The sequence below is a fragment of the Mesoplodon densirostris genome, chromosome 18 (assembly GCF_025265405.1).
Source record: "Mesoplodon densirostris isolate mMesDen1 chromosome 18, mMesDen1 primary haplotype, whole genome shotgun sequence".
Lineage (NCBI taxonomy): Eukaryota > Metazoa > Chordata > Mammalia > Artiodactyla > Ziphiidae > Mesoplodon > Mesoplodon densirostris.
The window spans coordinates 48,096,312-48,120,318 of NC_082678.1; the positions used below are offsets into that span (position 1 = coordinate 48,096,312).

Below are 24,007 nucleotides of genomic sequence, written 5' to 3' on the forward strand. Positions count from 1 at the left end.
TTTCCTTCCTCTTTCTCTACCTCCTCAAATCCTTCATATCCCCCACCTCCATCACATCTTTAATAATGCTCCTCTCTCTTCTTTGAACTATATGAACCTCCACACCAGCCGGTATTTGCCTGGACTCTTCTTTGCATATTTCTCATTTTCTCTTTTGAGTCCCAAATTCCCAACTAGACGAAAAACCTGTATGGGTTACAAGTCCTCTGCATCCTCCACAATAAACTTGGTGTGAGTTCAAACAAACTTATCTGTTAAGTCAGATTCAAAGTTGTTATCAGAAAATAGAGCAAGAGGCATGAAAATTAAAACAAGGCAGGAGTTGGAGGGCAATTCAAGCAGCAAGACATAGACAGAGCCTGAGGGAGTCAAGAAGCATTTATAGGGTGTTCATTATACACTTCATAGGGTAGTCGTTGCCAGAGAGAGAAAATAGGAATGGAGAGGGAGGCGGAAAAACACCTGGCAATGTTGTTCCCCAAGGCCTCTTTTACTTTTGTAGGTTCATTGACTAACTCCTCCTTGACATGATAGGCAGGGTTATATACCCTGGCCCTGAATTCCCATCACAGGGCATTGTGAGAGCCTGGGTTTTCGTCTACCACCCAGTTTCTTGGGGAGCTCCTTGAGGTTGGCTTCCCCCTCCCACCCCCCGCCTCCGGCGCCCCCACCCCCTTCCCCTCTTCACCCCCCCACCCAACGCTTGATACAATAGTAGGCATTCAGTAAATGATTGTTGAATGAATGAATGAATGCATGGACAAAAGACTGATTGACTCGGAGTTAGTACTGCACCTCAAGTCTACATATATGAGATAGACACAGAATAATGTGCAAACTTCGACAAATTTAGTAAAACTCTGGAAGATTGGGCTTCTGTCGGACGGATGCGAGCCGCTGCTGAGGCCCCAGGGACAGCTCCAGAAACGCGGAAGGCGGGGCTTGCGCCTATTACGACCACACCCCCTCGCGTCCAAATATTTCCGCCCATGGATCCGCCCCCTCCGGCAAGAATCGCAATTCTAATTGGTGAACTCTCTAATCCGTCTGAGCACACCGGCGCCTATTGGGTCACCTGCTGAAGCCGCGTCGCGCACTTCCGGGCTTTAGCAACGCGGAGCGGACGTCGGCTTGCCGCCATTGCCCTGCAGGGAAGCGGCTATCTGTGTGAGGGGCTGTAGGGGTACGTGGCGGGCTTTAAGGGCCGGGCTGCGGGAGGCGCGGCTGGGGTCGGGCTGAACGGTCGGAGGGATCGGGCCGGGCTGGACGCACTCTAAGCGAGGCGGGACTGCAGGCCGTGGGTTTCGACGTGTTCCTGCTGCCCCTCTTGCGGGCCCGGGCCCTGTCGTTAATTTTTTTCTCTCTCTGCTCCCCAGATTCTCCGGGTATGGCCGGAGTATTTCCTTACCGAGGGCCGGGTAACCCGGTGCCTGGCCCTCTAGCCCCGCTGCCAGACTACATGTCGGAGGAGAAGCTTCAGGAGAAAGGTGAAGAAAGCGTGCGGGAGCGGCGCCGGGGGCGGGTGTGCGCGTGCGCGCAGCGGGTTTGGCCCCTTTCCCCGTTTTGGCAAGTGTCAAAACATGAGGTGTTAGTGCACTTATTGGCCCCCATTTATTTTTTACATCTAATCAAGTCTCTAAAATCATGTACTTAAAAAAAGTAAAAGCGTCTATTATTTGCAGGCACTGATCCAGACAATGAGGATACAATAGCGATACAGACAAACCCCTTCCCTTACAGGGTTTAAGTTGCAGTGAGGGAGGTGGACAGTAAAAAAAAAAACTTTAAGGGCTTCCCTGGTGGCGCAGTGGTTGAGAGTCCGCCTGCCGATGCAGGGGACACCGGTTCGTACCCCGGTCCGGGAAGATCCCACATGCCGCGGAGCGGCTGGGCCGGTGAGCCATGGCCGTTGAGCCTGCGCGTCCGGAGCCTGTGCTCCGCAACGGGAGAGGCCACAACAGTGAGAGGCCCGCGTACCGCAAAAAAAAAAAAAAAACAAAACAAAACTTTAATTATGTTATGACAGAAATGCTAGGAAATGATAAATGTGATGAAGAAAAAAAATAAAGCAGAGCGAGTAGACAAGAGAATTGTCAGGGAGTGCTTCTGCCGGGTGCCTGCCCTCTGTCATACATCCTGACCGGAGATTACCCTAGGGCAAGAGGTGGGGGTGGTTAGGCTAAGGGTGTGCAGTTTTTTAAACTGAGGTGTCCTTGTAGCCCGAAAATGGCAGCAATTGCAGGCCAAGCGCTATGCGGAAAAGCGGAAGTTTGGATTTGTGGATGCTCAAAAGGAAGACATGCCTCCAGAACATGTCAGGAAGATCATTCGAGACCATGGAGACATGACCAACAGGAAGTTTCGCCATGACAAAAGGGTGTACTTGGGGTAAGGAACATGCTGGAAGTATTTCATTTGGAGTTTGGCCCCTTTCCCTTCTCCCTGTCTCTTATATTTCAGTCCTGGATAGCTGCTTTATCATTTTGGGACTTTAATGTTCTGTGACAGCCCATCTGAGTGGTTATCAAAGAAGGGAGAAAATCACTAGAATTTTGTCATAATTTCCACATCTTCCAGTTTTGCTTTTTTTTTTTTTTTTTGGTAAATTAATCTTTATTGGAGTGTAGTTGATTTACAACGTTGTGTTCCTCCTGTACAGCAAAGTGAATCAGTTATACGTATATATATATCCACTCTTTTTTAGATTCTTTTCCCTTATAGGTCATTACAGAGTATTAAGTAGAGTTCCCTGTGCTGTACAGTAGGTTCTTTTTTTTTATTTTATTATTTTTTTTCTTTTTGCGGTATGCGGGCCTCTCACTGTTGTGGCCTCTCCCGCTGCGGAGCACAGGCTCCGGACGCGCAGGCCCAGCGGCCATGGCTCACGGGCCCAGCCGCTCCGCGGCATATGGGATCCTCCCAGATCGGGGCACGAACCCGTATCCCCTGCATCGGCAGGCGGACTCTCAACCACTGCGCCACCAGGGAGGCCCGGTTCTTTTTTTTTAAATTTATTTTGGTCGCGCCGGGTCTTGGTTGCAGCACACGGGATCTTTAGTTGCAGCACGTGGACTTCTTAGTTGCAGCATGCAAACTCTTAGTTGCGGCATGCCTGTAGGATCTATTTCCCTGACCAGGGGTCAAACCTGAGCCCCTGCGTTGGGAGCACGGTGTCTTACACACTGGACCAACAGGGGAGTCCCAACAGTAGGTTCTTATTAGTAATCTGTTTTATATATAGTAGTGTGTGTATGTCAATCCCAGTCTCCCAGTTTATCCCTCCCCCACTTCCTCTTTGGTAAGCATAAGTTTGTTTTCTACATCTGTAACTCTGTTTCTGTTTTGTAAATAAGTTCATTTGTACCACTATTTTTTAAGATTCTACATATAAGCGATATCATATGATATTTGTCTTTGACTTACTTCACTCAGTATGACAATCTCTAGGTCCATCCATGTTGCTGCAAATGGCATTATTTCATTCTTTTTTATGGCTGAGTAATATTCCATGGTATAGATGTATCACATCTTTATCCATTCATCTGTCTATGGACATTTAGGTTGTTTCCATGTCCTGGCTATTGTAAATAGCGCAGCAGTGAGGATCAGGGTGCATGTATATTTTTGAATTATGTTTTTCTTTGGATATATGCCCAGGAGTGGGTTTGCTGGATTATATGGTAGCTCTATTTTTAGTTTTTTAAGGAACCTCCATACTGTTTTACATAGTGGCTGTACCAATTTACATTCCCACCAACAGTGCAGGAGAGTTCTCAGTTGTGTTCTTTATTGCCCTGATTTTTTTTCCTGATCTGGGACTGGAGCTTTTAATTTGTCCTGTTGATGCTTTGATAAGATGTCTCTATCTTTGAGTAGGTTAAAGCCAAGAGCAGGACACCTGTACATTCCTGTTTCCTGTAATGCCTAAGTGACCAGAATCTTCAGGTTCGGGGGTAGTTCACTCCTGAGGTCTTTGTACTCTTGTTTTTCTGTGTCCCCAAGGTGGGTGAGTACAGCTACAAATGCCTTAGCAGATCCCTTTTCCATTTTTACACAAAAATGTTAGCCACCTGGGCTTCCCTGGTGGCGCAGTGGTTAAGAATCCACCTGCCAGTTCAGGGAACAAGGGTTCGATCGTCGTCTGGGAAGATCCCACATGCCATGGAACAGCTAAACCCGTGCACCACAACTACTGAGCCTGTGCTCTAGAGCCCGCGAACCGCAACTACTGAAGCCTGTGTGCCTAGAACCTGTGCTCTGCAACAAGAGAAGCCACTGCAATGAGACGCCCATGCACCTCAACGAAGAGTAGCCCCTGCTTGCTGCAACTAGAGAAAGCCCTCGCGTGGCAGCGAAGACCCAATGCAGCCAAGAATAAAATAAAATAAAATAAAATAAAATAAAATAAAATAAAATAAAATAAATAAATAAATTTTTAAAAATGTTAGCCACTTAATGAACTGGTCTAAGACAGCTGTGGAAGCTTTATTTCAAAAATATTTTTGAGATCTGTGCTGTGTGCCAGGAATATAGCAGTGAACAGGAAGTAATGGCCTTTCTGGAGCTTATAGCCTAGTGACATAATAGACAATGGTTAAAGTAAAGTGTGGTAAATATTATTTTTTATGGAAAGCTACGGAGAGAATAGACTGTGAGGTAGTCTAAAGGCTGTCTGTTAAGGGAACAGCTGTTGATTTAGAGGGACTGAAGCCCAGTATTGTGGGACAGTGATGTTTAAGAAGCAGAGTGGCACAGCTGGAGGTGGGGAGGCAGAGTTCCTGGTCACAGAGGGCCTGTACTAACGGGGGGTTTGGACTGTAAGACTGGTTTTCTGTGGAACGTGATACTGTGCTACCTTGTGGCTTCTCTGCATGGCACAGGTAGCAGAACACCTGGTCACTTCTAATCATCTGTCTTTCTGTTGTTGCAGTGCCCTAAAGTACATGCCCCATGCAGTCCTCAAACTCCTGGAGAACATGCCTATGCCTTGGGAGCAGATTCGGGATGTGCCTGTGCTGTACCACATCACTGGAGCCATTTCCTTTGTCAATGAGATTCCCTGGGTCATTGAACCTGTCTACATCTCCCAGTGGGGGTGAGAAGGGCTGGAACATGGTGTGTGGTGGTAGTGGTTGTGGAGGCAGTGGGTAGAAACCGTTATGTGACATTGTCGACTTCCAGGTCAATGTGGATTATGATGCGTCGAGAAAAAAGAGACAGGAGGCATTTCAAGAGGATGCGTTTCCCCCCTTTTGATGATGAGGAGCCGCCTTTGGACTATGCTGACAACATCCTAGATGTTGAGCCACTGGAGGCAATTCAGCTAGAGCTGGACCCTGAGGAAGATGCCCCTGTGTTGGACTGGTTCTATGACCACCAGCCATTGAGGGACAGCCGGAAGTGAGTGATGGTTGGAGTTACCACTCCTGTGAGGGTTTTGGAACTCCAGAAGGGGTCCTGGGAGAGCAATGGGTAGTATGGCTTGGCTAGCTAGTATATCTACCTGACACGGGCCTCTTTTTTCCCTAGGTATGTGAATGGTTCCACTTACCAACGCTGGCAGTTCACACTGCCTATGATGTCCACTCTCTACCGCCTGGCCAATCAGCTCCTGACAGACTTGGTAGATGACAATTACTTCTATCTGTTTGATCTGAAGGCCTTTTTTACCTCCAAGGCACTCAATATGGCCATTCCTGGAGGCCCCAAATTTGAGCCTCTTGTCCGAGACATCAACCTACAGTAAGTTGGAGAGAGTAGAGATTTTAGGCACCTTGGGTTAAACAAAATCTAATCTTTTTTAAAAAAATTTACTTATTCATTCATTCATTCGTTCATTCATTCATTGATTGGCTGCATTGGGTCTTTGTTGCTGCACTGGGCTTTCTCTAATTGCGGCGAGCGGGGGCTACTCTTTGTTGCAGTGCACAGGCTTCTCACTGCGGTGGCTTCTCTTGTTGCGGAGCACAGACTCTAGGCTCACGAGCTTCAGTAGTTGCAGCCCACAGGCTCAGTAGTTGTGGCTCGTGGGCTCTAGAGCACAGGCTCAGTAGTTGTGGTGCACGGGTTTAGTTGTTCCACAACATGTGGGATTTTCCCAGACCATGGCTCGAACCTGTGGCCCCTGCCTTGGCAGGCGGATTCTTAACCATTGCAGCACCAGGGAAGCCCCATAAAATCTCATCTTGATCCTTAAGATCCCATTGTAGTTTCCAAACTGCCCAACTAGTCTGCTCATCTTTGATTTTGCACCCTAGGGATGAAGACTGGAATGAATTCAATGATATTAACAAGATCATCATCCGGCAGCCCATCCGCACTGAGTACAAGATTGCTTTTCCGTACTTGTACAACAATCTTCCACACCACGTCCACCTCACCTGGTGAGAGAGCTAGAACCCAGCTGGGGGGAAGGAGAGGTGGGCGTTTAGGTTGGGCCAGGGCAGGAGAACCTTGGCTGACTCTTCTTTCATTTTAGGTACCACACTCCTAATGTTGTGTTCATCAAAACTGAGGATCCTGATTTGCCAGCTTTCTACTTTGATCCTTTGATCAACCCAATTTCCCATAGGCACTCTGTCAAGGTGAGAGGAAGGGACGTTTGACCTCAGCTCTTCAAGAGAGACTTCCTGTCCGGGCAGAAGCATTACTAGATAAAAATTCAGCTAGAGGGAGACATGTTTTCCATCCTTAAGTGTTCCCCTCTAGCTGTAAGCTAACGTGAGAGTTTGGCACTTGTCTCAGACCAAGTTATTGGTATTATCTTGTTTCTATGATTATCCATTTGGGTTTTATCATTTCTCCTCTGGAACTCTATGTGGTCTTATTCTGGTCTGTTTCCAATGTGTTCTTGTTTTTTTTTTTTAATCCTTTATTGAGCTGTAATTCACTACCACACATTCACCCGTTTAAAGTGGATAATTCGGTGGTTTTTCGTTTATTCACAGACTTGTGCAACCATCACCACAGTTAATTTTAGAACATTTTCATTTCCTCAAAGAGAAACCCTGCACCCATTAGTAGTCACTCTATTTCCCTTGAATCTTCCTTGCCTAGGTAACTGCTAATCTGCTTTCTGTCACTGTAGATTTGCCTATTTTGGACATTTCATATAAATGGAATCATACAGTATGTGGTCTTTTGTGTCTGGGTCTTAACACTTAGCATAATGTTTTTGATGTTGATCCACGTTCCATTACGTTCTTAACATGAACAGATCTCCTTCCCCAAGCCCAGTTTTTGGAGCTTGGACAGGAGGTGATTGCAGTATTCACCTCTTCCTGGTATTGGGGGGTCCTCTAGGAGACCTTTTGCTGGTGAGCCAGTTGGGGTGTGAGGAGTGCTGCTTGCTTTCCTGGTTGGCCCTGCCTTGTTCTCTGCTCCCTTGGCCCCCTTTGCCTTGGCCCTTCAGGGCTTCTCTTGTCAGGCAGCTCAGTTTCCATGGCAGATGTAGCCACTGTACTTGGCCCCAGAGAGTTTCCCTCTGATCGCAAATGTCTGCCCAGATCAGCGGGAGCTAAATAAACCCTCGGGGGTTCTTCTTTCAGAGTCAGGAACCATTGCCAGATGACGACGAGGAGTTTGAGCTCCCAGAGTTTGTGGAGCCCTTCTTGAAAGATACACCTCTCTACACAGACAATACAGCCAATGGCATTGCCTTGCTTTGGGCCCCACGGCCCTTCAACCTACGCTCTGGTCGCACCCGCCGGGCCCTGGACATTCCCCTTGTCAAGAACTGGTAAGGCTTCTACCTGGGGGGATAGTAGTGGATGTACAGGAGGAAAGACTCCAGCTGGGTGGGCGTGCAGCCTTTAGCAGAGCGGCTGGAAGAAGAGATGGGCTGAGCTCTGGTGGGCTTGTTTTTTCAGGTATCGGGAGCATTGTCCTGCTGGGCAGCCTGTGAAAGTGAGGGTTTCCTACCAGAAGCTGCTTAAGTACTATGTGTTGAATGCCCTGAAGCACCGGCCCCCTAAAGCGCAAAAGAAGAGGTGAGGTGCACTAGGCCCCCTACTCAGACTTTTTCCGTTCCAGAGATAATCAGAAGTCTAACTCTCACTCCTTATTCCCACCCCAGGTATCTGTTCCGTTCCTTCAAAGCCACCAAATTCTTTCAGTCTACAAAGCTGGACTGGGTGGAGGTGGGGCTACAGGTTTGCCGCCAGGGCTACAACATGCTCAACCTTCTCATTCACCGTAAGAATCTCAACTATCTGCACCTGGACTACAACTTCAACCTCAAGCCTGTCAAGACGCTCACCACCAAGGTACCTGCATTGGACCTTAGGGGTCTCCTGGGCTGAGGGATAGACTGGCTTTGCTCTGGCCTCTAAGGAGGGCATACATCCAGTCCAGACTATTGCTGACAAATGTTGTTTCTGTCCTTGGCCTCTTTTCCAGGAACGAAAGAAATCTCGTTTTGGGAATGCTTTCCATCTGTGTCGAGAGGTTCTGCGCTTAACTAAGCTGGTGGTGGACAGTCATGTGCAGTATCGGTTGGGCAATGTGGATGCCTTCCAGGTGAGGCTAGGAATTCCCAGTCCTGGCTCCAGGTGGGGAAGCTGGGTGAAGCCTGGGCTGATCGTGGATCTGGCTCTAGCTTAAAGCCTGATGGGCAATTGTGTTGCAGCTGGCAGATGGGTTGCAGTATATCTTTGCCCACGTGGGGCAGCTGACGGGCATGTACCGGTACAAATATAAGCTGATGCGGCAGATTCGCATGTGCAAGGACCTGAAGCATCTCATCTATTACCGCTTCAACACGGTAGGACCCTGCCCTCGTATATTCATGTTCTCAGATCCATCTTAATTTTTACATCTAGTCAGGACTCTTTCCAGGCACCTGTTTGGAGAGAGGCTTTGAGTGTTTCATTACTGCCCTCATCTTGTGAATCTCAACACTTCCCCTCAAAGCCCACTTTTAGGTCTAAATAGAGAATCTCAGTGACTGGTTTCTTCATTTACTCCATTTTAGATATGGAGGCCTCAGAGTTTTCCCATTTTTTCCCTTAACTGCCACACATGTGCTCTTTGCCCCACCTCTGCCCAATTTTCTGTTGTTGACTGAATGAATTGCTAACTTGTATTCTTGACTTCTGCTTGGAATCCTAGGGCCCTGTAGGGAAGGGCCCTGGCTGTGGTTTCTGGGCTGCTGGCTGGCGGGTCTGGCTGTTCTTCATGCGTGGCATCACCCCTTTGCTGGAGCGATGGCTGGGTAACCTCCTGGCCCGGCAGTTTGAAGGTAAGTGGTTTTCTCCGTGTCCAGCTTCTCCCATTATCACTCCAAGGGTAGATCATGTGTGTTCCTGTTCTGTTCCTTGACCTTGTTCGAGACTGAGAATCCCTTCCTGTTGGATTGCCTCTAAGACCCAGTCTCCAATGAGTCTGACCTCGTATTCTGGGTCTTGGGCTTCGCTTTGGGGCCTTGAGGCTATCGAGCATTTACAGGATGGAAATTCCTCAGAAGCGTAGTTCTAAATATCTGGCGTATCTTGTCTTGCATATGCTGGGCTTTGTTTATACTTACTGATTTCATTATAACCATGGTAAGCAACAGCATGAAGGTAGAGACGCTTATTAGGAGCAACAAATCTTGCTTTTACTCACTTTCACTTCTAGGCCGACACTCAAAGGGGGTGGCAAAGACCGTAACCAAGCAGCGAGTGGAGTCACATTTTGACCTTGAGCTTCGGGCAGCTGTGATGCATGACATTCTGGACATGATGCCTGAGGGGATCAAACAGAACAAGGCCCGGACAATCCTGCAGCACCTCAGTGAAGCCTGGCGCTGCTGGAAGGCCAATATTCCCTGGAAGGTGGGCGTCTCCCCAACTCCGAGGAGGCATAGACATCATCTTCCTGGGCTCAGGATTACCACTTCTGGAATGTCTTTGGGGGCCATGTGGCTCCCATCACTTTCTCATTGTGCCTTTTGCACTTCTAGGTCCCTGGTTTGCCAACCCCTATAGAGAATATGATCCTTCGATACGTGAAGGCCAAGGCTGACTGGTGGACCAACACTGCGCACTACAACCGAGAACGGATCCGCCGTGGGGCCACTGTAGACAAGACTGTTTGCAAAAAGAACCTGGGACGCCTCACTCGGCTCTACCTGAAGGCAGAACAAGAGCGGCAGCACAACTACCTAAAGGTTGGGTAGAGTAGGCTGGGCTTGGTGTGTGGGGGTGGGCAGGAGGGTGGACTGCAAAGTTGGGACCATACCTTGCCCTGGTGGGATTGGGCTATGGTGGGAAGCTAATTCTCATGTCCACCTTGCAGGACGGGCCTTACATCACAGCAGAAGAAGCGGTGGCAGTGTATACCACAACTGTGCATTGGCTGGAAAGCCGTAGGTTCTCACCCATCCCATTCCCCCCACTCTCCTACAAGCACGACACCAAGTTGCTCATCTTGGCCTTGGAGCGGCTCAAGGAAGCTTACAGGTGAGAAGTAGAGTAGACAGGCTCCTGTGGGGAGGTGAGGGGGGGAGAATGGCATCATCGTCAGAGTCCAAAGAAAGAAGGCCTTTCTGGGGATGGCTTCCTCTTGGTTTTCCCTTTCACCTTTACTCTTGCCTTGTTAGTGTGAAGTCTCGGTTAAACCAGTCGCAGAGGGAGGAGCTAGGTCTGATCGAGCAAGCCTATGACAACCCCCACGAGGCATTGTCCCGCATCAAGCGTCACCTCCTCACACAGAGAGCCTTTAAAGAAGTGAGTCAGATACCCCAACATTTTCCTTTGGCTTTTTGATTCATTCGTGGCACCCAGGGCGGCAGGTTGCCTCAAATGATTAGTGGGTTGGTGTGAGCCAGCTTCCTTGTCCCACAGGTGGGCATTGAGTTCATGGATCTCTATAGCCACCTGGTGCCAGTGTATGATGTGGAGCCACTGGAGAAGATAACTGATGCTTACCTGGACCAGTACCTGTGGTATGAAGCTGACAAGCGCCGCCTTTTCCCACCCTGGATCAAGCCTGCTGACACAGAACCACCTCCTCTGCTTGTTTATAAGTGGTGCCAAGGTAAAACTTTTCTGGGATTGCCCTTGAGGAAGGGAGATGAATTAAGTTCTGTGGGAAAATTCTCATCCAGTCAGCATAATTAGTTTACTCTCTTGGTGCATGGTACCCAGGAAACGGTGTTGATGTTACGTTGAGCACAGCTGACTCTCCTAGCAATACAGATGAATGAATAGAGTGGTTGTGTGATTGGGTTATGAATGTGATAGCTCCTGCAGGCACTAGTTCTGAAAGGGAATTTCTAACCTGCTGGAGACCTGTGTTTCCTACTCCTCAGGCATCAATAACCTGCAGGACGTGTGGGAGACAAGTGAGGGCGAGTGCAACGTCATGCTGGAGTCCCGATTTGAGAAGATATATGAGAAGATAGATTTGACCCTGCTTAATCGGCTGCTGCGCCTCATCGTGGACCACAACATAGCCGACTACATGACGGCCAAGAACAATGTCGTCATCAACTACAAGGTGTGTCTTGGGGGCAGGGTGGCAAGGAATTGGGGGAGGGGTGGTTGGCCCACAGAGTTGGGATTTGCTGGGGGGAGGGCAAAAGAGGATGGGCCCCGAGAAGCCTGGGACTTGGCCATGGTTAAGAGTTGTCTGTCTTTCTAGGACATGAACCATACAAATTCGTATGGGATCATTAGAGGCCTGCAGTTTGCCTCATTCATCGTACAGTACTATGGCTTGGTTATGGATTTGCTTGTGTTGGGATTGCACCGGGCCAGTGAGATGGCTGGGCCCCCTCAGATGCCAAACGATTTTCTCAGTTTCCAAGACATAGCCACTGAGGCTGCCCACCCCATCCGTCTCTTCTGCAGATACATCGATCGCATCCATATTTTTTTCAGGTGAGGGCTTGCCTGGATTCTTACCCTTGCAGGGTGTTGAGGTATATGCCCAGCTTCTGGAAGCAGCTCTTGTACCTTAGTTGACTTGCTGCTGGGTTGGGGCTCTAAAATGGGATGAAGTCCTATGAGTAGGGTGCAGGTTGGGGGTGGCCCCCGTCTGTGGAGCTGTAGGCCTCATGAGATCCCAGTGTACTTGGCCCTCAGCAACGCACCTTGTCTGGTGTAGGTTCACAGCAGATGAGGCTCGGGACCTGATCCAGCGTTACTTGACGGAGCACCCTGACCCCAACAATGAAAACATCGTTGGCTATAATAACAAGAAATGCTGGCCCCGAGACGCCCGCATGCGCCTCATGAAGCATGATGTCAACTTGTGAGTCTAAGTTGGGGCCGTGGGAGCTGGAATCAACCTGAGGGACCCAGAGAACAATTAGAGGGGATTTATAAGGTGGTGTCCTGGGTGGGAGGGTGTACTCTGTTGGGATATCATCAGTCTGGCCTTTGAAGGGAAGTTCCTTGTAGGAGACGGATGTGACCCTGTGTTCTCTGTGGGCAGGGGTCGGGCAGTGTTCTGGGACATCAAGAACCGTCTGCCACGCTCAGTGACTACAGTTCAGTGGGAGAACAGCTTCGTGTCCGTGTACAGTAAGGACAACCCCAACCTGCTGTTCAACATGTGTGGTTTTGAGTGCCGCATCCTGCCTAAATGCCGCACCAGCTATGAGGAGTTCACCCACAAGGATGGGGTCTGGAACCTACAGAATGAGGTACAGCCTGGAGCGGGACCAGGGGGTAGTAGGAGTAGCATTACCATGCCTGTACATCCTGCGTAGGTGGGGGTGAGGTATACTGCACACCTTTTCATTGTCAGTCAGTTGAGCTCTGTTGGGAGGGTAGGGCTCAGTGGTGTTTCTTGTTCCTGTGGCAGTTCCAGAGATAGTTAACCTTGACCTTATGGTTTAGGTTACTAAGGAGCGAACAGCTCAGTGTTTCCTGCGTGTGGATGATGAGTCAATGCAGCGCTTCCACAACCGTGTGCGTCAAATTCTGATGGCCTCTGGCTCCACCACCTTCACCAAGGTACGTACAGCAGTAGTGTCCTTTGTCTCACATCCCTTTCAGCTCTTCCCTCCTTTGCTCTCCTTTCTTCCCAACTGTGTCCAGTGTACTAGTCTCCATGCTTTATGGTACAGCAGCTTAGAGTGTCAAATCACCTCACAGTTGTTTCCTGAGAATTCCCTGTAGGAACTCTACAGCCTACTTCTGTGTAGTTGTGATGATTCTAAGTTAAGGTAAGGGTAGAAATTGGATTTTTAAATTTGAACAAAAATCACCATTTTTGCATTGTCCCCAGGCTTGTTATCCAGGTCATACAGTTCATCTTTTGACCCGTCACATAATGTGCATGTTAAAAAGCAAGTATAATGAGCTATATCTCAGTGTTTATTTCCCCTTCAGTTGTTTCCAAAGGCCCAGCCGAAGGCAGCTGGAATTGAAAAAGAGTAATCTGAGGATTTGTTAACTGTGTGTGCTTAAGTTTCTGCAAGGTTTAAAAAGTCGCCTTGCTCTTTTCCTGCTGCCTTTCCATTCCACTAATGGGGCACATGAATGTCCTGGCTGATACTCTCAAGAGCATCAGTAATGCCAAAAAGAGAGGGAAGTGCTAGGTTATTATTAGGTTGTGTTCCAAAGTCACTGTCCAGTTTCTAACTGTAATAATGAGGCAGGGTTACACGGGTGAATTTGAAATCATTGATGATCACAGAGCGGGCAAAACTGAATTTCACAGGCAAGTTAAACAAGTGTAGTGATGTGATCAGCCCCAGATTTGCTGTGCAACTCAAAGACCTAGAAAAATGGCAGAATATTCTGCTCTTGCCCCATCAGTTTGGTTTCATTGTACTGACAACTCAGCTGGCATTGTGGACCACAAAGAAGCAAGACATAAAAATACATAGGGGGTATTCTTTTTCTAGGAACGTAGTACATACATAGAAATAAAATGCCTCAGTGGATTAAAAAATGCGTCATCCTGGTTTCTCTTAGAATAACTCTTAGCTGTAGCATTTTCTCTCCTTCTGGCCTTCATATCCCTTTAAATATGCAGCATATAAAGAAGGTTTCCAATTTTTTAGTAATAGTTCTGTTAAGGATACATTTTTTTTTTTTTTTTTTTGCAGTATGCGGGCCTCTCACTGTTGTGGCCTCCCCCGTTGCGGAGCACAGGCTCCGGACGCGCAGGCTCCGGACGCGCAGGCTCAGCGGCCATGGCTCACGGGCCCAGCCGCTCCGCGGCATATGGGATCCTCCCAGACCGGGGCACGAACCCGTATCCCCTGCATCGGCAGGCGGACTCTCAACCACTTGCGCCACCAGGGAGGCCCAAGGATACATTTTTTTAATCTTAATATTCCTTACCTAAAGTCCCTCATGATACATTTTTTCTTTTTGAGTATAGTGCAGGGAAAAAGTGTTTGTCTTTTTAGGTTGGTGTATATCGTCCAAGAGTCAGATAACAGGAATTGTGTAACTCATTCATTCCATTTGTGTTTGTTGATAGCCACTGTGTTCCAGACGCTACACACACACTACATGTGACACACAGTCTCTGCCTTCCAAGAGCTCACTACCTAGTTGGAGAGACAATGCATAGTCAAAGAGAACTACAGTACAATGTGTTTATAGAGCTCTTGTGTTACTTGGGAATCTCTGAGAATCCTCAGGTTCATGACTAGCCCAGTCTGGGAGAGGAAGAGAGAAGGACTTCCTGAATGAAATAACATGTGAGGGGCAGGTGAGGGAGAGCATTCTTTCAGCCAGAGGTATGAAGAGGTAGCCGGCGTGGTACATGTGAGGCCATAAAAAGTTTGGGTTTACAGCAGTAAAACTGTGGAGGAGATGGAGGCTGGATAGGTAAGCAGAGCTAGATCATGGAGGGCATCACCTGCCTTGTTAAGAATCCCATAAGGGGGGACTTCCCTGGCAGTCCAGTGGTTAAGACTCTGCGCTCCCAATTCAGGGGACACAGGTTCGATCCCTGGTTGGGGAACTAAGATCCCGCGTGCTGCATGGCGTGGCCAAAAAAAAAAAAAAAAAAAAACCCATAAGGGTCTTGAGCATGGGAGTGACTTTTTCAGATTTCCGTTCCGTGTTAGGTGGTTCACTTGTGCAGCTGTGGGGAAGATGGATTCAGAAGAGGAGGAGGAAAGATGAGGTTTGTGGACTACTGCTGAAGTCCAGATAGAGATGGTGAGATCCGTGAACGTACGCAGAGGGGAACAGATTGGATAAATAGTAGGTACAGTCAGCAGAGCTTCATTTTGGTGAAATGCCAGAGGGAAAGGAAGTCAAAATAACATTCAGTTTTTGGCATGGGTGGCTAGCCATCAACTGGAAGACTACAGGAAGAAGAGCAGGTTTAGGAGAGAAGATAAATGAATTTAGTTTAGGATATAAAAAGTTTGACATTCCTGAGAACATCCAGATAGAGGTTCCAGCAGGCACTTATTTATATCGTATTTCTTCAGTTCCAAAATAAATATATGTGTGTGTGTATTTAGTGGTACCTCTTAGATTTGATGAAAAGCATTATGAGTTTGAAGCTCCAGGGAGAGAAACGAGGTGAGAAAGTAAGAGCGACTAGGGGCAACTTAGAGGTTCCTATAGGATGTCCAAGTGGAGATAACTTTGGGATCTGAAGCTTGGGGAAGATGTCTGGGTTGCAAATACAGATTTAGGAGTCTGTCAATATAAAGGAGATGGTTGAAAACTCAAGAGTGAGCAAAATTATCTGGGGAAAGTGTAAGGAGCGAGAAGAGCAGAGGGGTGAGTTTGGAACCGTAGGGAACACTGAGCAGCGTGGCCAGACTGGGAGAGTGCCGGGCCATGGATGCCAAGCCTGTCAGGAATCGGGATGGGCACTTAGCAGTGTGAGTTGCCTAAGTGTGTTTCAGTCAGATAAGGCCTGACAAGTATCCATTGGATTTGGCAGTCAGGATGTCATGGATGACCTTAGCAAGAGCTGTTTCAGAAATATCGGGATAAATGCCAGATTGCAGTGGGTGAGGCTTTATGGGAAGTGAGGGAGTGGAGACAGCAAAGACTGTCAGTTTGCCAGAGCAGGAGGAGGAGGAGGAGGAGGAGGAGGAGGGACTTTAGGCGCCACCTAGAGGGAGATAGAAGTCAAGGCAGGTATTTGTAAATGGGAGTGCTGGGAGTATGTGTACAGTAAGGAGCCAGTAGCGGTTCAGAGTGCAGCAGAGAAGCGTGGTAGGTGATGGAACGGTGTCTGCTCTGCAGGGATAGAGTACAGGGAAAGCAGAGGGAAGCATTCTCTGAACCTAGTAGAACGAGGTCTGCATAGTTGGGAACGTAGATAAGTTTAGTGGGAAGTTACAACAAACCTTGCATTTTTCAGCTTCACCTGGGCTGGAGTGAGGGGCAGGGGGTGCTGGACGTGAGCACAGTGGTGAGGGTGTGATTCGACTGTTGAAGAAACTGCACTGAGGGTTTTAAGAGAGTGAAGACAACTGTGAGTGAGTGTGGGCTCTTCCCAGAACTACTCAGCTTCTCAAGCTCTCAGCAACGGGCTGGAGAAGGTGGATAGATGGTATTGCTGATTTAGGACTAGGGTTTTGCCAGAGGGCTGTTGTGGAGTGGTAAGGGGTTGGATGCAGGGGAATCAAGGGTGCTGGCCCCTATTGGAACCCTGGATATTGGGAGGGAGAGAAGGAAGAGACCAGAAGAGGCCAGTGGCCTTGGGAAAAAATACAGGGATCAAAGGAATATATGTGTGAGAGGTAAGAGCCTGAGTAAAGGAGGACTGTCAGAGGTCAGGTAGGCAGTTTAATATAGTCCTTAGAGTAACGGGTTCTGGAGTCAGACTGGGTTTAGTCATAGCTCTACCACATTACTCTTGGGATCTGGGTTAAGCCACCCACCCACTCTGGGCCTTAGTTCCCTCATCCATAAAATGGGGGTACTGATAGGCTAGCTAGCTCAGAGGGCTTTTGTGACAAATGATGCTTATAATAAGCTACATTACTCAACAGATTTTGTAATAAATGTTTGCTGTCATTGATTAGAGGCATCTCACAGACTATGATCGGATAGTACAGTATTGGAATTTGTTTCCTGAGGTGTGTTAAGGTAAAGCAGTTCTTGTAATAAAATTTCTTGGTCCTCCAAGGTTGATAATAGAAGGGAAATCTCCAGTAGGGCTAGAGGTGGCTGGACCTTATGGCACTATTCTTGTCCTTCCCCCCAGATTCACTTGTAATTATTACTGATGGGGGCACTTTAGGTGCTACCCCCATTCTTGCTTTATGTACATGCAGTGCAGTAGCCCAGGCTTCGAGCCAGGACTCCTTCAGTCCTAGTAGTAGCTATGAAATGAGACTGGAACATTTAAACAAGACTTTGATATGGGCCAGGAATAACAGAAGGAAAATAGAAATGTACCACATTAGATCATCTGACTTACAAGGTGCAGCCTACTTAGCTTTAGCTTATGAAGGACTGTAAGGCCACCTTCCTGCTGAGTTCCCTGTCTTCCCACAAACAGCATTCTCTCTGTCCTTCACCAGGGAATCCCTTTAAGCATGTGTAGATGACTTAAAGTCTAAAGCCAAGAGGAAAAGAACATCTTTGCCTGGCAGTAGATGTATTTCTCTGTTCTTGCTTTGACTTTTATTTTACATTATTTATTTTTTGAAAACTTTGTTTTTTTTAGAGCACCTTTAGACTTATAATAAAATTGAGAGGAAGGCACAGAGATTTCCCATTAACCCCTGCCCCCACATGTGCAAAGCCTCCTCCATTATCAACATTACTCACCAGAGTGGTACATTTTTTTTTTTTTACCAAGGATGATCCTACATCGACACATCATAACCACCCAAAGTCCTTAGTTTACCTTAGGGTTCACTCTTGGTGGTATATATTCTGTGGGTTTGGGCAAATGTAGAAGAACACATATCCATCATTAAAATATCATAGAGAGTATTTTTACTGCCCTAAAAATCCTCTGTTCTCTGCCTGTTCATCTCCCCTGCCCCAGCTATATGTTTAGTTTTAGATGGAAAAAATTTGTTGTCTAATGTACCATGGTTCAAAAGGACACAGTAAAAGTTCCCATTAATTTTTTACCAGTTATGTTTTCACTTACAGTAAAAAGAAATTAAATACTAACAGAACCCAGAAAACACCCAGAATCCCATCATCCTAACATCAGTTTTATTTTCCACATTCCCGTCCAAGTTGGTCATGTGCCATGATGGGCAGGTTATATGAATTGAATTTGGGGTTTTTTTTTTTTGTTTTTTTTTTTGTGGTACGCGGGCCTCTCACTGTTGTGGCGTCTCCTGCTGCAGAGCACAGGCTCCAGGCGCGCAGGCTCAGCGGCCATGGCTCACGGGCCCAGCCACTCCGCGGCATGTGGGATCTTCCTGGACCGGGGCACAAACCCGTGTCCCCCGCATCAGCAGGCGGACTCTCAACCACTGCGCCACCAGGGAAGCCCCTGAATTTGTTTTTTTTATGAAGACTTAATATGTGTGAAGTTCTTACCATGGTACCTAGTACATGGAATCACTCAGTGTTATTCTCTTTCTTGCCTCCCCTCATCCCCAGGAACTTCTGCTATTCTTAAAGGAATGTGATACTCCTTGGGAATTCATACTTACTCCCTAATGGGAATAAAGCACCGGTAACTGCAGCAGAACTGGAGTGTTCTGTGATACAAACCATGCAGCATGTGATTCTAGGGACCAAATACAGTCAGAGAACTTACGAAGACTCGGAGTTGTCTTACTGAAGTCTATTTGCTTTATTCCCAGATCTAGCCCATTCTGGTCCCCAGCTCTCCGCTCTCGTTGCTATAGGTCTGTTGCCTTGGTTGTCTCATCCTGAGCACAAGCTAGATGCTCAGTTTTGCTTTTGTGATTTGATTCTGGGTGTTACCTCATCCAGGAGTCACTTCATCCTGCCTGTCTGAATATTATTTGCTCAAGGCTAATTCCTGTGGTAACTCCAGCCAATGTGATCTTTCACTTCAACAATTGCCTAGCAAACGTATTCCTTACCTTAAAGTGTTGATTATATCGTTTGATATTTGTGGTTGCTCTCTTTTTCAAAGATTGATCTTTTGGTTTCACTGATTTTTTTTTTTAATTTAATTAATTTATTTTTGGCTGTGTTGGGTCTTTGTTGCTGCACGTGGGCTTTCTCTAGTTGCAGTGAGCGGGGGCTACTCTTCATTGCGGTGTGCGGGCTTCTCATTGCAGTGGTTTCTCTTGTGGACCATGGGCTCTAGGTGTGTGGGCCTCAGTAGTTGTGACGCATGGGCTTAGTTGCTCTGCAGCATGTGGGATCTTCCTGGACCAGGGCTCGAACCCGTGTCCCCTGCATTGGCAGATGGATTCTCAACCGCCACCAGGGAAGCCCAGTTTCATTGATTTTTATTTTTCTCTTTTCTGTTTCATTGATTCTGCTCTTTTGCTTACTTTGGGTTTAATTTGCTGTTAGTTTTCTAGTTTGTTAAGGTAAAAGGTTAGATGATGACAATTTTGGACCTTTCATTTTAATAGAAATATTCAGTGCTGAAAAATCTTTTAAGCACTGCTTTAGCTGCATCCCTTAAGTTTTTTTTTAATTAATTTATTTTTTATTTATTTATTTTTGGCTGTGTTGGGTCTTCGTTGTTGTGTGCCGGCTTTCTCTAGTTGCGGCGAGTGGGGGGCTACTCTTCATTGAGGTGCCCAGTTTTCTCATTGCGGTGGCTTCTCTTGTTGCGGAGCACGGGATCTAGGCACGTGAGCTTCAGTAGTTGTGGTACAGGGGTTCAGTAGTTGTGGCTCGTGGGTTCTAGAGCGCCAGCTCAGTAGTTGTGGCACAGGGGCTTAGTTGCTCCGTGGCATGTGGGATCTTCCTGGACCAGGGCTCAAACCCGTGTCCCCTGCATTGGCAGGTGGATTCTTAACCACTGTGCCACCAGGGAAGCACTGTATCCCTCAAATTTTGATAGATTTTCATTTTCATTCAATTAAAAATGTTTTCTAACTTCCCTTGTGAGTTCTTTTTTTGTCGTTTTTTTTTTATTTTTACTCAAATTATATATGTATTTTTAAAATTTGTTTTATTTATTTATTTGGCTGCATCAGGTCTTAGTTGCGGCACGTGGGGTCTTCAGTCATGGCATGCAGGATCTTTCAGTTGCAGCATGCGAACTCCTAGTTGTGGCATGAATGTGAGATCTAGTTCCCTGACCAGGGATCAAACCCAGGCCCCCTGCACTGGGAGCGTGGAGTCCTAGCCACTGGACCACCAGGAAAGTCCCTCTCTTATGAGTTCTTATTTTACCCATAGGTTACTTAGAAGTATGTTGTTTAATTTTCAAATATTATTTGAGGGGTTTTCCAGGTATTTTTCTTTTATTAGTATCTAGTTTAATTCCATTATGGTCAGAAAACACTCTTTATGATCTTAGTTTTCTCAGGTGTATTTAGACTTGTTTTATGGTTTAGCATATATGGTGACTGTCTTCGTGTGTACTTGAGAAAGAATCTGTATTCTGCTTTGTTGGGTTTTACAAATGTCATTTAGGTTTAGTCAAGTGATTGTGTTGTTCAAGTCCTTCTATGTCTTTTTTTTTCTTGTGTCTACTTCTATCAATTACTGAGAGAAGATGGTCATAAGTCGTGGATTTATTCCCCTTTTCAGGTTCCTCTTTGTATTTTTAGCTTTAGAGACACCATTCACTTTGTTAAAGACATCCAAGCTTATAACATGAAGACACGTGACATTTTTCCAGAAATTTATATCTTTTTTGAGCACAGAAGAATGTCTGAAGTTCAGACTGCTCTGGTATCTTTTAAATATTTAGTCAAAGTTGGGCAAAGTATAATTGGCTTGGCTTACAGGTGGAAAACCAAGAAAGAGTCATCAGGAGATTAGCAGGCTTAGGGGAGTAGGGAGCCATCTCATTGAGACCAAAATGCAAACTGACAAACTTTTTGTGCAAGAACCTGCATATGGGTGATGACCAAGGAGTTGTGCCAGGTGGAATGCTGTATGATGTACCTGAAGATACAGCTAGAATTAGAAATGAACTTTACAACTGATGCACACATAGACATTTCAATAGATAGAAGCAACTCTGTTGACACCCCAGCAAGACATATGTATTGTTCATACTGTTGGGCATAATTGTATAATTTTTTTTTTTTTTTTTTTTTTGCGGTATGCGGGCCTCTCACTGTCGTGGCCTCTCCCGTTGCGGAGCACAGGCTCCGGATGCGCAGGCCCAGCGGCCATGGCTCACGGGCCCAGCCGCTCCGCGGCATATGGGATCCTCCCAGATCAGGGCACGAACCCGTATCCCCTGCATCGGCAGGCGGACTCTCAACCACTGCGCCACCAGGGAGGCCCTATAATTTTTTTTTTTTTTTTGAATCTTATGCTTCAACAGGTCCATGATTTTTTGTGTCATATATTTTGAAGCTCTGTTATCAGGTATATAATATATTTATTATTTTTTTAAAGATTTAATTTTATTTATCTCTTGCTGCGTTGGGTCTTCGTTGCTGTGCGCGGGCTTTCTCTGGTTGTGGCGAGCGGGGTTGCTCTTCGTTGCCGTGCACGGGCTTCTCCTCACAGTGGCTTCTCTTGTTGTGGAGCATGGGCTCTAGGCCTGCGGGCTTTAGTTGTGGCGTGTGGGCTCGGTAGTTGTGGAGCACGGGCTTAGTTGCTCCATGGCATGTGGGATCTTCCCGGACCAGGGATCAAATCCGTGTCCCCTGCATTGGCAGGCAGATTCTTACCCACTGCGCCACCAGGGAAGTCCCTAAGTATGTAGTATATTTAGAATTATTATATCTTCTTAATGAATTGGCTCCTTTATCATCATGAAATATTTCTCTTTATTCCTTGTAATATTCTCTGTTCTGAAGTCTACTTTGTCTGATATCAGTAGTGCCCCTCTAGCTTTGTTTTGTGTGTGCATGGATGTCTTTTTCCATCCTTATACTTTTAATCTGTGTCATTATAATTAAAGTTAACTTCTTATAGATTGCATTTAATTGGTTCTTGCTTTTTAAATTCAGTTTAACAATCTTTGCCTTACAAATAGTCTAAACACTCCAATTAAGTTTAATATGACTGTCAATGTCGTTGAGTTTAAATCTGCCATCTCGTCCTTTGTTCTTTATTCTGCTTTTTCCCTCTTTTCCTGCCTTCTTTTTTATTTATTTTTTAAACAGGAGAAAATCAAATGAAAGTTTCATAACATATATATGTGGGAGAGACCCAGGAAAACTGAGTAACTCATTTTCCTGCCGCCTTTTGGATTGAGTGGGGTTTGGGTATGATTTTAATTTATCTCCACACTTCGCTTATTAACTACACTTCTTTGTTTTTTATTGGTTGCTTAGGGTTTACAGTATATATCTCTGGCTTACTGTGACCACTAGTCTACTATCATGTTACATATTGTACGAGAACCTTTCAATAATATACTTTCATTTTCCTCCTCATTCTTTGTAGTGTTTGTGTTTTTTTGTTTTTGTTTTTTTGGCCACGCCCCACGGCATGCAGGATCTTAGTTCCCTGACCAGGGATCAAACCCGTGCCCCCTGCAGTGGAAGTGAGAAGTCTTAACCACTGGATGGCCAGGGAAGTCCCTGTAGTGTTTTTGTCATATGTTTTAACTGTACCTGTGTTATAAACACAGTGATACTTTGTTACCGTTTTGGCTTTAAACAGCCTTTCTATCTTTTACAGAAATTACAAAATGAAAAAAAAATGTCTTTTACATTTTACCCACATACTTACTATTTCTGGTGTTCTCCATTACTTTATGTAGATCCAGGTTTCCATCTGGTATTGTTTTCCTTCTGCTTAAAGAGTTTCCATTAACATTTCTTGTAGTAAAGGTGTACTGGCAATGAATACACTCTGCTTTTGTTTGTCAGAAAAAGTGTTTATTTTGCCTTCATTATTTTTTCTGCAGCTTTACAATGTTGTTAATCCCATCTGTACATTTTAAAGTTTCAGATACTGTAATTTTTATCTCTAAAAGTTTCATTTGGATCTTTAACATCTTCTGTTTCTTTCCTCATTATGTTCATGTTTTTCTTTATATACTCAAGCACAATTATAAAATGTTTAATAGCTGTTGTAAGGTCTTTGTCTACTAATTCCATCATCTGTTGTTTCCAGGTCTGTTTGTACTGATTGATTTTTCTTCTGTTTATGGGTAATTTATTCCTGCTTCTTTGTATGCATCCAATTTTTGATTGGATGCTAGAAATTGTGTAATTTATATTGATTTATGGATTTTGTTATATTCCTTTAAAGAGTGTTGGGTTGTGTTCTGGTGTACAGTTAAGTAACTTGTGGTTTAATTTGATCCTTTTGAGGCTTGCTTTTAATTTTAAGCTTCTTGGTTATAGTGAATCCAGAGCACCCTTTCTTCTGGGGCTAATTTATCTCCACTACTAAGTTGATAACTTTCTATGGACTATACCTAATTCCCATTTATTACGAAGTTTCTGTATGGCTGGCGGGAACACAAACTGTTGTCAACCTTATGTGAGCTGTGGGACTTGTTCAGCTTACTGATCTGGTGGTGGTTCTTTCTTTGACCTCAGAGGTTTTTTGTTTTTTGTTTTTAACATCTTTATTGGAGTATAATTGCTTTACATTGTTGTGTTAGTTGCTGCTGTATAACAAAAAAATATGAAATGCTTCACAAATTTGCGTGTCATCCTTGCACGGGGGCCATGCTAATCTTCTCTGTATTGTTCCAGTTTTAGTATATGTGCTGCTGAAGCAAGCACGACCTCGGAGTTTTATAGCCTGCAAATGGATCCCTTCATGGGTCTTCAGAGATCTCTCTCTCTCTCTCTCTCTCTCTCTTTTTTTTTTTTTTTTTTTGTTGCGCTGTGCAGCTTTTGCAGTATCTCAGTTCCCTGACCAGGAATTAACTGGCGCCACAGCAGTGAAAGCCCAGAAGCCTAACCACTAGGCCACCAGGGAACTTGCAGATCTCTTTCTTTTTTTTGAAGTATGACTGACTTACAATATTATGTTAGTTTCAGGTAAACAATGTAGTGATTTGCTCTTTTTACACATTACAAAATGATCACCAG

The 24,007-nt window shown here is 45.9% G+C and overlaps 1 protein-coding gene, 1 non-coding gene and 1 pseudogene across 2 annotated transcripts in view; 2 read left to right on the top strand and 1 right to left on the bottom strand.

The window, feature by feature from the left end:
• Positions 1-1,102: 1,102 nt before the first annotated feature.
• Positions 1,103-24,007, top strand: part of PRPF8 (pre-mRNA processing factor 8) — a 37,178-nt gene continuing 14,273 nt past the window's right edge. The window contains exons 1-24 of the mRNA XM_060080454.1: positions 1,103-1,183; positions 1,377-1,487; positions 2,220-2,388; positions 4,931-5,095; positions 5,182-5,400; positions 5,530-5,742; positions 6,258-6,383; positions 6,479-6,584; positions 7,548-7,738; positions 7,869-7,988; positions 8,075-8,264; positions 8,398-8,517; positions 8,627-8,761; positions 9,109-9,238; positions 9,616-9,812; positions 9,941-10,147; positions 10,276-10,439; positions 10,580-10,706; positions 10,824-11,016; positions 11,291-11,478; positions 11,623-11,861; positions 12,088-12,234; positions 12,418-12,628; positions 12,825-12,941. Coding sequence (XP_059936437.1) covers positions 1,388-1,487; positions 2,220-2,388; positions 4,931-5,095; positions 5,182-5,400; positions 5,530-5,742; positions 6,258-6,383; positions 6,479-6,584; positions 7,548-7,738; positions 7,869-7,988; positions 8,075-8,264; positions 8,398-8,517; positions 8,627-8,761; positions 9,109-9,238; positions 9,616-9,812; positions 9,941-10,147; positions 10,276-10,439; positions 10,580-10,706; positions 10,824-11,016; positions 11,291-11,478; positions 11,623-11,861; positions 12,088-12,234; positions 12,418-12,628; positions 12,825-12,941 — 3,774 coding nt within the window. The 5' untranslated portion in view covers positions 1,103-1,183; positions 1,377-1,387. The remainder of the gene's footprint in view (positions 1,184-1,376; positions 1,488-2,219; positions 2,389-4,930; positions 5,096-5,181; positions 5,401-5,529; positions 5,743-6,257; positions 6,384-6,478; positions 6,585-7,547; positions 7,739-7,868; positions 7,989-8,074; positions 8,265-8,397; positions 8,518-8,626; positions 8,762-9,108; positions 9,239-9,615; positions 9,813-9,940; positions 10,148-10,275; positions 10,440-10,579; positions 10,707-10,823; positions 11,017-11,290; positions 11,479-11,622; positions 11,862-12,087; positions 12,235-12,417; positions 12,629-12,824; positions 12,942-24,007) is intronic.
• On the top strand, positions 13,457-13,819 carry LOC132478671 (small ribosomal subunit protein uS8-like; annotated as a pseudogene).
• On the bottom strand, positions 23,589-23,695 carry LOC132479415 (U6 spliceosomal RNA). The gene has a single exon (XR_009530531.1). It is a non-coding gene; the product is annotated as a U6 spliceosomal RNA (small nuclear RNA).